At 40.3% G+C, this 15,287-nt stretch overlaps 1 protein-coding gene across 1 annotated transcript in view; it reads left to right on the top strand.

Annotated features, from left to right (window-relative positions):
* Positions 1–14,567, top strand: part of pcdh1a (protocadherin 1a) — a 92,597-nt gene extending 78,030 nt beyond the window's left edge. Inside the window, exon 5 of the mRNA XM_055208691.2 lies at positions 10,955–14,567. Coding sequence (XP_055064666.1) covers positions 10,955–11,328 — 374 coding nt within the window. The 3' untranslated portion in view covers positions 11,329–14,567. The remainder of the gene's footprint in view (positions 1–10,954) is intronic.
* Positions 14,568–15,287: the final 720 nt, after the last annotated feature.

Here is a 15,287-nt window from a genome sequence, read left to right as displayed (position 1 = left end):
TAGCTCATCTCTGAGCTGAGGCTGCGTAATTAATATAAAAAATTGAGATTACAATTATAGCTGCAGCCATTAGCAAATCATCATCACTGGGGCGACTACAGCCTCTTCACCCATTGCCTAAAAATGTTATTTCATTTCATTCTTTTCCAGCCAAGCACAGATATGTTTGTAATATAGATGAATGCAAAAGCATTTACAGTAAATTAGTCTGTAGGCTTATTGGTAATGATAACCGAGAGTGCAGAATTCTGCACAGTGACAGTAAACAAGTTCACGCTCAACTGCACGGTCATACAGTCGCATGACACTGTAAACTTGCAGTGGCAGCTTGATTTATTATAATTGGATGAAAGCATTGTAGTGGTGTGACACTGCTGTTTGTTGTTTCTCTTTGTAATTTCATATTTTCTTGATTGTCGAATGTTTATGTTCTGCTTTGTCTTACTTCTAAACTATATATAGCAGTAATTTAGGTAATTGTGAAACAGCTTTCAGTGAGGCTTGAAACTTTAGCATGCAGTTGCCTCACACAAAATTAGTTTTTTAATTGCGATAGTATATGGTTTAAATGTGCGTTAAAGGTTCAGTGTGGACTTTTAAAAGGATCTCTTGACAGAAATGCAATAAAATATACATAACTATATTATCAGTGGCGTATAAAGACCTAACATAATTAAGTGTGCTTGCAAAAGCACACTTATTGTTCTTCTTAAGTTTTATTATTATTTTTCCCGGGTAGATTTTTTTGGCCAGCTCTAGCGATTAGACCGTTTGACACAGAGACACCGTTCAAAATTTAAAATGTTCAGGCAGTACCGGTGTAAGTTGCTTGAGAAGATAAGGTCACAGATCGATGTCGTTCTTCCGCCATATTGGATAGAACACAAAACCTTAAAAAAGTTTCACAGGTCACAAATTTTGTCCAAACTTCACGAAAATCCACGTACACGATCCTTGGACCAAGCCCCACAAAAGTTACTAGAAGGATTTTTGATTTTCGGAAGCGGTTGCCCGTCACAGCTCAAACTAAATGTGCGTCGACGCCGCCAAAACAGGAAGTAGTTTATATCTTAGGAACGCTTTCACGTATTGAAACTAAACTTTGTACATGAATTTGGGTCTCAAATGTGAGGATGCACAACATCAAAAGAAAAAAAAATTCTAAAATTTTACGCCGCCAAACAGGAAGTAGTTTATATCTCAGGAACGCTTTCATGTATTGAAACCAAACTTTGTACATGAATTTGGGTTTCCAATGTGAGGATGCACAACATGAAAATAACATTTTTTTTTTCTAAAATTTTACGCCGCCAAACAGGAAGTAGTTTATATCTCAGGAACGGTTTCATGTATTGAAACCAAACTTTGTACATGAATTTGGGTTTCCAATGTGAGGATGCACAACATGAAAAGAACATTTTTTTTTCTAAAATTTTACGCCGCCAAACAGGAAGTAGTTTATATCTCAGGAACGCTTTCACATATTGAAACCAAACTTTGTACATGAATTTGGGTTTCCAATGTGAGGATGCACAACATCAAAAGAACAATTTTTTCTAAAATTTTACGCCGCCAAACAGGAAGTAGTTTATATCTCAGGAACGCTTTCACGTATTGAAACCAAACTTTGTGCATGAATTTGGGTCTCCAATGTGAGGATGCACAACATCAAAAGAACATTTTTTTTTATAAAAATTTTACGCCGCCAAACAGGATATAGTTTATATCTCAGGAACGCTTTCATATATTAAAACCAAACTTTGTAAATGAATTTGGGTCTCCAATGTGAGGATGCACAACATCAAAAGAAATTTTTTTTCTAAAATTTTACGCCGCCAAACAGGAAGTAGTTTATATCTCATGAATGCTTTCAAGTATTGAAACCAAACTTTGTACAATAATTTGGGTCTCCAATGTGAGGATGAACAACATCAAAAGAAAAAAAATTTTTTCCAAAATTTTACGCCGCCAAACAGGAAGTAGTTTATATCTCAAGAACGCTTTCACGTATTGAAACCAAACTTCGTACATGAACTTGGGACTCCAATATGAGGATGCACAAACTAAATCTGCGGCACCAGAGCAAGCACACTTTTGCAGTTCCTCCGGAAATGCATTTTCTAGTTAACTATATTGTTTTTATTACCTTAGAATGAGAGTGTAAAAAAAATGGGCGTAGTGTCCGAAACATCACCAATAGGTTTGTAAAGAGCTTTTTTGAAGCCAATAGTTGGCGGGGTCTGCCGTCGCCATCTTGAAATCACGTCACTGCACATCACTCGCGGATAACCGAAAATGGGTAAAGAGGCAGGAAGTGGGTGAAGCTGAAGTGACTGGTTTCAACTTTAAAGGAACACTCTACTTTTTTTTGAAAATATGCTCATTTTAGAGCTCCCCTAGAGTTAAACCATAGACTGTAAAAAAAGATGGACGACGTGACGTCGCCTCCCTCTATTGTAATGAATTGAAGCCAAAAATGTCCGACCATGGTCACCGCCATGTTACGTAAAAATGTCAGTTTGGAGCCAAAGCAAGCGCAGAAGGAATCGTCCGTGGCGTCAGAGGCGGAGCCGCGATATCAAACTTTCTCCCAAACGCTCGTGCGACAAATTCAACCACGCCAATCATAACTACACATCCTGTTTTATAGAAACAAATGACATAATGAACAATTGAACATATATCAGCGTGATAACAACTACCTCAAAAGACCAAAACTATCTTTCAGAAACTTTTATTGGAAGTGTAAATAATTTTTTAATTTAAAGCCGAGTCCCATTCGTTTGAGAGGGCGGGGTTTATGACTTGTACTGCAGCCAGCCACCAGGGGGCGATCAAAGAGCCAGCGGCTTCACTTTTCAAGACTTATGAGGCACACCCAAGTTAAACATTAGATGTTTACCGTTTTGGAATCCATTCCGCCAATCTCTGGGTCTGTCGGTACCACTCTTAGCATAGCTTAGCATAATCCATTGAGTCTGATTAGACCATTAGCATTGCACTCCAAAATATGAGTTTCAATATTTTTCCTATTTAAAACTTAACTCTTCTGTAGTTACATCATGTACTAAGACCGACGGAAAATTAAAAGTTGCTATTTTCTAGGCCAATATACTATACTCTCATTCCGGCGTAATAATCAAGGACTTTGCTGCTGTACCATGGATGCAGCTATGCGTAATGATATTACGCAGTCCCCGAAAATACTCCCCTGCTATTGAAAGTTACCAAAGTGACTTATAGTCAGGCGCTGCGTAATATCACTACGCCTGCTGCAGCCATGTTACAGCATTTCTTGTTACAGTTATTTCGTGAAGACACACACAACACAACACTGAGGTTTTTACTCCAGCGAGACTTTAAAACATAACCATGGGCCATAATATGCTTCTTACATAAACGACCCAGGGGGTCATTTTTGGAAGACAAATAACTAAAAAAATAGTCAACAGTTATGTTGTATTTTATCATAATAATTAAGCCCTCATGCAGCAGTTCTACAGTCTCATTTAGGAGGCCACACACTGGGAGCAAGTTAGATGATCAAGGATGGGTTAAGGTGCCACCAAAAAACACAAATCACCTCAGCACCGCACAAAAGACCAGGTAGCGCAAAGGGCACTCTTGAGAGACAACTGGCTCGCACACAAATCCACTTCCACCCCAGTTGGGCTGCTCATACAGGCAAAAAAAGGCCCTGGGGCTCAAACCTCCATTTCATACACATGCAGGACACACATATACACGACGGTTGCCAGCATGAGTTAGTGAAGCACTCTTTAACTACTGAACTGGCCTGCCATGATGGATAGCACTGGAGGGAGCCGAGCTGTGTGGCTCTGACATGTACTTCCTTATTTTCAGTAGTGCTGAGAGGAGCAAATCCACTGCGGCCGCTTTCCATCTTCACCAGCCAGCCAAAGGCAACGGCATCCATGCAGTCACACAGTCTGCAGTCAGACACACCCGCATTCCCTTTCTCGTCATAGATGCAGATACAAACCATTTGTTCCATGCTCTAAAGCTTCGTGATTATACAGTCATGCACCAGCGAGCCAGACTTTAATTGTAACCCCATAATCCAACCGCAAACTGATAGCGCCAAACTATGTTGCACTTACGCCAGATACGACCATGCATCGCCAGCAATCACCATTATAAAACCCAGAATGTGCCATGGCCTAGCAACGCCAATCTGGCGCCAAGAGAAAAATGATCCCTAGCCCAAAAATTGCAGCCCATCGGGAGGACCTGGCACAAGCGAGTGGCTAATCAGTTGATCAGGATAGCCGCACTACTAACCCCCTGTTTTACTCCTGGGCAAGTTCAGGCTTAGCTTTCTTCTCACATCATGGGCCATCTTAAAGCCTTCTTTAAGAATGTCCATCGATTCTATGTTCTCAAATAAAAAGGCTTGCCAGAACAAGCAGGACACTAAGGAGGATAAGGGAGGTTTTTTAGACCAAAACAACCCTAAACTCCCTGAGAAGCAGTGCACACAAGTACGGCTGTGTTCAATAATAAATCAAATCTTCCATGAAAACTTTCTTACGTGAGAACTTTAGAAAGAATAGTAATGATGGTCATGTTTGTTTGATTGACATGCTGTTTTGGTGTCGTTTTGCCCCAAATGTAAACGTTTTTTGTTATTCCCCTGCAACATTCCTTTTTAAGCAGCACCAGAAATGTACATATCACTGAAACAACTCTGAATAACAGGTCCACGGTGCTTCAGCACCTAAAACATTTGCCATCATTACTTCTTAAATATGTATCATTCCCAGGATGTCTTTGCCATTACGTGAATGATTCCGAGGTGAGTTGTGTCTTATTTTGTGTCATTTTCGCGGTTGATTTCTCTCATTTTCTTTGTCTTTCATAGTTTCTCTGGAGAGGAACATGATGTACTCAGCAGAGCCAGCTTGTTAGAGGAGTTTCTGTGTCTGATAATAACCCTCTGCTTGCCAGGCAAAAACAAGCTGTGTCAAGACGGCTGCCACAAATTATTACAGAAATGCAGACTTCATTGTGTTTTTCACGGTTAACCACGGGGCACCTGATTTTTGATAATAGATTCTTGTAATTATACGAGCGTTTTGCACATTTGATTAAAACCGTGGACAATCGTGAAGTCAGACAGATTCTTTTTGTTTTCCGTGAACTGGACTGTAATTTTCAGCTGATTAGAGCACAGCGGTGCACTCGGAAGCAGCAGGTACAGAAAGAAAGAAGTAAGGAGGACAAATGAAAATGAGTGAGAAAGTGGTACTTTGGAGAGAAAGTAGGAAGGGAGGGAGTGGAAGAATAAAGAAGGCATGTGCAGCAAGATTCATGGACAGAAGGATCAGAGAGAAGGATGGAGGGCAAAAGACAGGGTGCGTTCGAAAGCGTGCACGCCGGATCAAACGAAAGCGGTTCTGTAAAATCCCAGGAAAAGCAACATGCCCATTTCCCCTCCCCACTACCCCTGGGCCGAAGATCATACAGTGAAAGGCTGCCACCGATCCACGAGACCAGTCATCCCACTGGTTCTCTGATGCAAGAACGCTGCAAACCCACACCTCACATGTGTCTTAAAAATGAACGACGGGCAAGTTCTGTATGCTAAAGCGGTCACGGAAAGTGCCGATAGCGCACAGTTTACCTTTTGTGCTCTTTCATCTTTTTCTTGTTTTCCTTTGGTCTTCCGTTCAGGCTACGTTGCTGTGATTAGGGGTGAAATCTTGGATGGTGGGAAAACAAAATGCCGTCCGACACAAACAGATGTGGAGGGGTCAGCTTGGCTGTATGGGAAGGGGGGTTGGATGCCAACCTTTTAATGCCGTTTAAACTTAATATGACAACTGGTAGCATGGACAGCAGCCTTGAAAGCCTACTGTTGCTATAGTTACAAATGCAACTTTCACACGTGTCTTAAATGTGCATTATGTAACTCTTTGAAGGATTTCTTGACAAAGAAGCAATATAATACACATAACTATACAATTAGTAATGTATAAAGACCTTACATAATGAACTGTATTGTTTTATTACCTTAGAATGATCCGCTTTATCTACGTACACCGTGGGTCTCCTTACACGGAAGTCGCCGTCATGTTTCCACAATAGCCCTAAACAGACAAACTGTTCTACAGAGCGAGTTTTGTCCCTTTCGTTTTCTCAGACGATTATATTTTTGGCTACCGTAGCATCACTATGCATTTCGAAAGTGTTTGAGCCGTTGGTTGCAATTCATAATCTTCCCGCTAGATGCAGTTATAACTCTACACAGTGGCCCTTTAAGGGGCGTTCACATTATAACGATAACGAAAACGTTAAAAAAATATAGTTTTGAAAATTGTTTTATATTATATATATTACCTATAACGATAAAGATACAATGAACGATATCGTTGGGATCACTTTCTAGGCGTTTTTCCCAACTGATAAATGATAATCCATTCACAGCCAATCAAATCCATTTTGCTATTGGAGAAGCTCATTGCAATTTTATGCATTCCATAAGATAAAATAACCTCATGTAACCAGCGATGATGCAGTTGCTGTGAATTTCACTACGTAATGCTTTTTTCCTCCCACACTGACTAAGCCAAAGGGTAAGATATTATTACACAAACTACTAGATTCACTATTTAGGGTTTCGCGAAACGCAGCATGTTAAAGACATCTGCTGGTAACCCGCTGTGTAAATGCAACAAGAACAGCATATTTACATATTCAGTGACATGCAAACAATAGCAAAAGTTTTTATTACAAGAAATATCCAGTATTAGTTAATACCATTAAAGGCAAGTGCTTTGCGCGAGTGCTGCGCACATAAGCGAATTAGCATAAAGTTATAGTTATGATATTGGCGCTAATAGACCATTTTGTGTTTGACGTTTTTGTGGGGGCGGAGCCAAACTGGTTGCAGAAAGTGACAGCTTACAGTAGCGGTGTGAAGTGTTTTAGCATTAAACCGTGATTGTTATGGATCTGGTGTTCTGTCGAAGTTTGATTCCCCTATGTTTCCATTTAGTGTAATGTATAGCGTTTTAATCACGTTACGTTTATTTGTTAGATAAATAAAAAGTTTAAATGGCTTGGCTACTGATTTGCATGTATGTAATGTATATTGCTCTTTATTGGTAAATCAATAATTTTTACAGTGTTAATCGCTAAAATACATATAAAAGCAATACAATCAAGGTTTCTATATAATACTATTTATTAAATATTTCATCATTTTTTCATTACTGTTTTATTATTTCTTCCTTATATTTATAGCCTATGTAATGTGATAAAAACGCTATAAGAAACACATAGAGGGAACAGACTTCGACAGAACACCGGACATCTTCTATACATATTTTCTATTCAAATTATTAATAGATTTCCAGATGATTTCATCTCTCCAGTCTGTCCGTTTAAAGGGCTTTTTGCAAGCATAAACACCTACGTTTATCTATAAATGGTGTCTTTGACAATGGTATTCTATAAAAATGAAGGCCATCTTTTTTTGGCATTCCTATTCTGACACTCAACAGCACAACAAGACATTTTCTAGTGAGTTATCTTGCTCACTTCACTCGTGTCTAATGCATTTCCACTGTTTTTCTGCAGCATTGCGCGCTCAGCTTGCAGTGACGTAACTGTGACGTCTACTCGAAAAGGGTCTATATTTTTATCGTTATAATTATCCTACTAAGGCCAGTGTGAATATGACCATTATGATCTGCATCCAGCAGCCACCTTAATAGAATAGAAGTAATTTTTACTTTTGCTATTGATTTAACTAGCTCTAATGTATTGTTATTTCAAAATCTAATTTAATCATTACATATTATTCTTTAATTAGGAAAATAAGAAGAAATGAAACTTTAGTAATGGGTAATACATGTAAAAACTGTTTTCACACCAGCCTACACAAACTCACTGAGTAAAGCCACACACACTGCATCTTTCAAGCACACCATCTGCATCACACAAAATCCACAAACACATTAACAGATACACACCACTGAAACGTTGACATTCTTCATCTAATATTTCCACTTAAAAACTGTTTAATATCTTACAGTACACACTATGCCTTTGAAACACATGCTGCCGGTCCTTTGCACACAAATTATGCCTTTCACGCACACACCGTCAACTACTCAGTTTACCACACACTTTTTCCCCCACACTTCATCCCTCACAAACGCACACACACGAACAGGATTGCAGGGCACTAATGTGTTTGTTCCAGAGGGAAGAGTTGATCTATTCCTCTCCGTGAGATATAAAGCCTCTTTCCCAGTCTTGCAAACGCCCTCTTTTACACTATTCTAGACCTCTTTGATATATTGACCATGTCGGCTGATGCTTATTGGGAGTATTTTTTTTACATACGTAAGCGTGCCTCATCCTCGGCGGTGGGGTCGCCGCAGTGTTTTCGTGTGAAGAGAACCGTCGGTTTTGTTGTGCCTGTGGAGCCTCACAGAGTTTGCTTTTAATGAGTGCATTAAGGCTGCATGGATGTTGAAGGCCAGTGGAGCTGCGTCCCCTGGGCCCCGGCGTCTGCCTCGGGGCTGTCATCTGTGCATCTCTCGCACATTTAAGGGTCTCCACTACTTTTCATTTTCTCAGAGAGAATAGAAAATGGAGAGACACGGAACATGAGAGGTGGCGTTTGTAGTGTTCCTGTAGGGTAATTGGCAGACCATTCCATTAGCACTGCAAAGGTTGCGGGTTTGATACCCAGGGAATGCACTTTACATTAAATCGCTTTGGATAAAAGCATGTGCCAAATGCGTAATGTATGTAGCTCAGTTGATAGAGCATTATCACATTAGCAACACAAAGTTCATGGGTCGAGTCACAGGAAACACACGTACTGATAAAAATGTATAATTGGAATGCATTGTAAGTTGTTCAAATGTGTAATTAATGGCAAGGTTCACATATAAATGAAAGATTTGTCTTTATTTACTCACCCTCAAGTTGTTTCAAACCTGTATAAACCTCTGTATAACTTTTTTTAAATGTTAATAACCAAACATATCTGGGGCACCATTCACTTCAATAGTATTATTTTTCCTACTATGAAAGTCAATGATGCCCCAGATCTGCTTGAATTTTTAAAAAAATATATTTTATATTTGGAATAATTAATACATGCCTATCTTTTTCAATGCATACACTTAATCTTTGTGCAGCGCGTCATGAATGTGTTAGCATTTAGCCTAGCCCCATTCATTCCTTAGGATCCAAACAGGGATGAATTTAGAAGCGACCAAACACTTCCATGTTTTCCCTATTTAAACACTGTTACATGAGTAGTTACATGAGTAAGTATGGTGGCACAAAATAAAACATGGCGATTTTTTAAGCGGATGAACCATGAGAACTATATTGTATGGCGGAAGAGCACTTAGTTTGCAGCACTTCAAACTTGAGTGCAGTAATATTGACAGAAGTTTGAGCGAGAGGGGGAGTAGTCAGGGGTGATGATAACAAATTGCCACGTTTTTTGTGCCACCATACTTACTTGTGTAACTACTCATGTAACAGTCTTAAAATAGGGAAAACATGGAAGTGTTTGGTGGCTTTTAAATTCATCCCTGTTTGGATCCTAAGGAATGAATGGGGCTAGGCTAAATGCTAACACATTCACGATGCGCTGTACAAAGATTAAGTATACACATTGAAAAAAGATAGGTATGTATTAATTCGTCTAATTTGAGATAAGAACGTAGTAAAATATTGAAAAACGGTGGTGTTTTCCTTTAATACAAACGCAATGCATAGGCATTACTCTGTTTTAAAAAAAGCGGTGGGGATGCTTAACTTATGAATATAAATAAGGTTATGCACAATATTTGAACTGTTTTGATAAAAAAAAACACTATGATGTTTTAATCAAAAAAGACGTAGTCTGTAGGTCTGTACTAGTGTATTAGTAAAAACCGCAATGCAAACATTAAAAATATCAAATTCCAGCACAATTTTGTCACTCTACTCTACTGTATATACACACAATCAAAATGCCAATTCCTGTTCCACTACTAAATATGCTTCCTCTGTACTACATACTCCCACAAGTTACTTCATGAGGTGACGGGGTCAAATCAACCATAAGATATTTGCCTACCATAAATAATGCCAATGCACAGTGGTGAGAAACGTGGTACACTGGGACCAGATCTTTGTTTACAAGAACCAATGTGAAAGAAATGCATGTGGTGGGCGGATTACAGCAAGCGTGTGTTAATGTAGCCTCTTTGTGTTTCTCTGTCAGAATGAGGTCACTGGGTCTCGGCCCTATTTAATTAATTAGGGAACACTGGAATGAAAAATGGATAGAAATCAGAGGCTCACTAATTTCAGACCTGCCAATCAATAGGCCTTGCGTTGAATTTTCCTTCAGGGACCACTGGTGGGTCTTATTCTGTGTCGAATGTAGGATACTCAAAGCAGACGTGCTGGTACATGCAGCATGTATATATAAATATTCTATACGTGCATATTGAGAGAGTGGAGCCCAAGGGGCATTAATGCAATGAAATGTGAAATGCACTTTCGCCCTTTTGGCACAAAACCTCCAATATGCATGTGGGGAATGCAAACACATATCAATATTATAGACTCTTTCAAACCACATCACCTGCTGGATCAAACCAGGAGAATCTGACCCAGGGTGGCCACCGAATGTCCCAAAACGCACAGCAGACCAACAGCACTATGCATAGCAAACACGGTCTCTCACATAGCAACCACATCACAGTGCATAGCAACCACCGGCAGCTCTTTGTGTATTCTCGTATAGTTGCTTGTGTATGCTGCTACAGTAGATGAACTGCAGTGTCTCTCTAACTCTCTTAGTAGAGATCCACTCTAGCATAACAAAACAAGTTTTGATTTGCCGTTCTTTAATTTGAACTACTGCCATCATTAAAGACTTGTTTTGTGTGTGTTTGTCTTTCCCCGACAGATATCCGCTCATTGCCTGACGTTGCCATGACGGGAAATTGCAGTCAGGAGTGTAGCGAGCTGGGTCACTCAGATGCCTGTTGGATGCCCGGTCAGCCTTCACCTGTCCGCAAGACCCGCAATCTCCCCAAACTGTCTACGTTTGTGCCTTATCAGGAGAGGGGGAGCCTGGGACGCCTGGCCAATGGGAGTGTGAGGCTTGGGGGAGAGGAGAACAGGCCACGCCTCCCACCTTCCCGTAGTGCCTACTCCAGTAGTGACCACAACCCCGGTGACCACGCCCCACTGGAAGAGGTGCCTCTGAGCGTGACATCAGAGTTCCCACCCACCAGTCCGACCTCGAATCACGCCTCGAAACGGGAGATATACCTGTGAGATAACCACGCCCAACATCTTTGATCGATGCACATCAAAAGTTACAGAGACACGGTTTAGAAACAAGATTTGTAAACCCGAACCTGCGACCTACGAATTTAATCGTTGAAAAATACACTATTGGTCATTGGAAATGTGTTAAAGAGTTTTTATTTATCTTATTTATTTATTCATTCATTCATACATATATTTATTATACTTATCTTTTTTTTCATTGTTTTTACATGCCACCAGAATACTTCGATGTGACTAAATGACGTTTAGCTTTGCTAGCCTGCAAAATGTCAATGGGTTCTTTCAATAGATTACCAAGTGCTGTAGTGCCATGGTCAGGGTACTGTAAAGGGTACTGAGCCACATACAGGGTGTATAACACTCCTAATCCTGTTCTCAGAGGGGAGCAGACTTTATATGTATATCTAAAACGCTGTAAATACATTTGTATGGTGTATATATGAATATTAGGCGTGAGTTGAAACATAAAAAAGGTACATCTAAACCAGCCTGATAACACCCGAGTGTACAGTATGTCAGAACTGCTGCTTTTGATGGACAGGTGTGCGATTTTAAGAACTGAACCGGACACGGAGACCCTCGCCTGCTGTGCCGTATGGTCATATGCGCATTGCAACACACCGTATAGTTGGTGGGCGTGTATTAGGTTTGTGAAGGGGGGTTTACACAGATTAACACACTATGACAGAGCTTAACATATGCCTGTGTGTGATGGGCGTCAGGGGACCCACTGTCACGTAAAATTAACACGCACGGCTTCTGGAACATTAGCAGGCTTTCAACAGATGCGAAAACGCTTTCGTTTCGTGCGGCAGAACTTGTGTTTTTTGGCACTGTGAATTTTTCATTCCACCTGAAGTCCCGCGGTGTAATGCACTCACTGTCTGGCGCTCGCAAAGATGCCTACAGCTAACGGAGGACAGCATCAGTTAGGAGGAGATCGTCTGGCTCCCCTCAAATTATCAACAGAGTTTCGTAAACTATGACACAATTGCGATTGAGAGTACACGGACATGCCTTGCCTCCATCAAATTGACACATTTTTCCACGATCATAATCATGTTTTTTTTTACATTGTGTTTTAGTTTTGGTTTTAAAGGGAAATAATTGTGTGCTATTTCAACTTTGTTTGAAGAACAAATGTATTAATGCCTTAAAACAGTTGTATATAACAATCACAATGGACAAATTAGACTGATAATCCTGTCTTGTCTCTCGCATGTCAATTGTGCATGTTTTTTTTCCACAATCAAAAAAAAAGACTAAAATGTACGAAAAGATTACATCTGCACACCATATTTTGACTATTTTCCACCTTTTTTAACATAAATGTACTGTCGTCCATTGATAGGGAATTCGAGTTTAACACATTTTTTTCTTTGACACTGTGCTGACTATCTAATAGAAAGACACTATCTAGCTGTGTCCCCTTGTGTTTGAGAGTCCCTTTTAAGGGACCGTTTCGACAATGACTACTATCTAGTGAGCTCAAGGACTGGATATCTGATGGACATTATCATTACTTTTGCATCACAACGTATCAACTCGATATCTACTTTCTCCGCACCTGCTGCAGCACAGAAACTGCTCGTATCCCGGCGCTCGGATAAGCGAGTGTTTGTGTCTGCGGGGGGATGGAACGGGGGTGTTCTGCGATGGGCATTTCCTTAATTAGGGTGAGTAATGAGTGTGGTGCAGTTGGCATATGTGAACAGTCCAACCCCTAAAGGAAGCACGTATCGTGGAAAAGACGGCAGAGAAAAAGCGGAGAGTCGCATTTTTCACTGCGCTTACCTCGGCCTTCAGCGCCAACAATTAAGGCCGCAACATATGGAAATCACTGGACATAGCCATGATTAAATAAGGCGAATGATTATCCCGCCCCAAGGAAAGAAGGCACATTATGCTGTTTTCAAAGCCATTTAGTGACTCTGATAAAAAAATCCAGCGAGAGTCACGATCCGGCGTAATTAGCCCGGCTCACCCGCAATTGCGCTCAGCGTAGCTCTTCCTAGGAGATCGCTGACCCGGACTTAACACAGAGATATGACCACAAACCTCTACCACTTAAAATGCTTTCATCTATTCAAACAGGCTTTGACCTTACTAGTGCACTCTGATGCCAGCCTGAGTCAGGTAGTCTAAATTGCTGGTTTCGACTTCGTTCAGATTTCCGAGTCTGGAAATGTTATTCATGGGAATAGACTCCTCTGAGTTCTCTTGCCAAAACATCGGTTTTGTTTCGCAGGCCGCTCAGAGGACAGACTGAGAAATGTCCACTTCTTGTGGTTGTTTTTTTAATCCGGTGTTTAGATGTGTGCTGTTTTTGCTGTTAGATGTCTCTAGCTGAGGACCTCTGGATGAGATCGTATTGAATGGGGAAGTCCTTAGAACGAGGCTTTTCTTCATAGATAATCAAAAAAAAAACTGGTGTCTGTGGTAAACATCTCTTTGAAGGAGTTTTGTACATAGCTCTCCACATCCCCCCGTGCGTGGTGTCAAGCAGGCGACGAGTTGAGCATGATTCCAAAGATAATTGGTAGAAACCGTTTACTGTTCTTGCTGAGATATATTAGTGCCGGTTCAGAAACCCTTTCGTAGAACAAAACTGACGTTCACTGCACAAACCCATCTTCACCGTTCACCCCAACCTAAAGACAGCTGCCTTGAAAGTATGTCTTTTGCAGGAGAGTTCAAAACTTGTTATCCTTAATTGTTGGTTATATTTATATAGGACTAAAAATGCTTGTGATGATCTGTTTTTGTACAGTTTTATGTACATGCAAGTGAAGCTTTTTAAATCTTACAACAAAAGCCGACGGCATATAAAAATCGTAAAGTGTTTATTGAGACGTGCACATCTTGCCTTGGATGGATCGATCTTTTTGCTGAGTCAGTGTGAATGTGGCCGTTGTATGCCTGCACCGTAGTCATTCACTGGCTCCTGTCACAGAGGGCTTATCAGATTTTATGTTTATCGTGAACAGTGGATTGTCCGATCCGACTTGTTTGTTTGATTCCCATGTGTTTTGTTTCGTTCTGTTTCCGCATGTTGAAAACAAACTCCTTGTAATAAGTCCTTGCAAAGTTTGTAATAAAATGAGTGAAGGAAAAAACTAAAGAAATACATTTGCTTGGTGAGTCATTGTTTAAGAATGAATTTAGGGATCGTGCTATCTCCGTGAAGCTTTTTTTTCATTAATAAAGCAAAATGATCTGACAAAGATGTAATGCACTTTGTGTTTTCTCTCATATTAATTTACTTGGTAAGGGTGTTACGATTTCGAAATTGAAATCGACCGATTTTGATTTAAAATCAAAATCGATCGAACGTAAAGCAACACTATGTAGTTCCATGTAAAAATGACTTACAGCTCCCCCATGTGGTTGAAAAGCGCAACAGTGCCTGGTATCAGACACTCTTCTGCAGGCAGGGGGAGGGGCGGGGCTTTGTTTCCTACCCTCCACCGCCACTTTCAGAGTGTGCTTGTAGCAGCTAGGAGGTTGCTCAGGTTGCAGCAACAGTACAATTTGTCCAGTTAAAAGTTGTTCTATCACTGAAATACTTTTAGAGACATTATTTAAAGGTAAAAAAAACTACATAGTGTTGCTTTAAGTCACACCCTCGAACTTCGAATTAAAAAATGGGATTGTTGATGCTGCCACGCCCCCATGTCACGTCCGGGGAAAAAACTCTCAGAGATTTATAAACGCGAGGGATGTATTGGTACAACTCCTTGAAATGCATATCATAAACAGGATTACTACCTAGTGATCTGACTTCTGACAGAGCGCAGCTCTATGCACTTGCACGAGAGTGAGAGTGATATTTGAAACAAAAGGGAAAGTTTGCCTTAGCTCACATGAAACACATAAAACTGAACAAATACGTAAGGATTACTACTTTAGTTTATGTTTAGACTTCGGACAGATGACACGTGAGA

Source organism: Misgurnus anguillicaudatus, chromosome 12 (assembly GCF_027580225.2).
Source record: "Misgurnus anguillicaudatus chromosome 12, ASM2758022v2, whole genome shotgun sequence".
Taxonomy (NCBI): domain Eukaryota; kingdom Metazoa; phylum Chordata; class Actinopteri; order Cypriniformes; family Cobitidae; genus Misgurnus; species Misgurnus anguillicaudatus.
The sequence above is the reverse complement of the archived record's forward strand: the minus strand, read 5'-3'. Positions and strand labels throughout refer to the sequence as shown.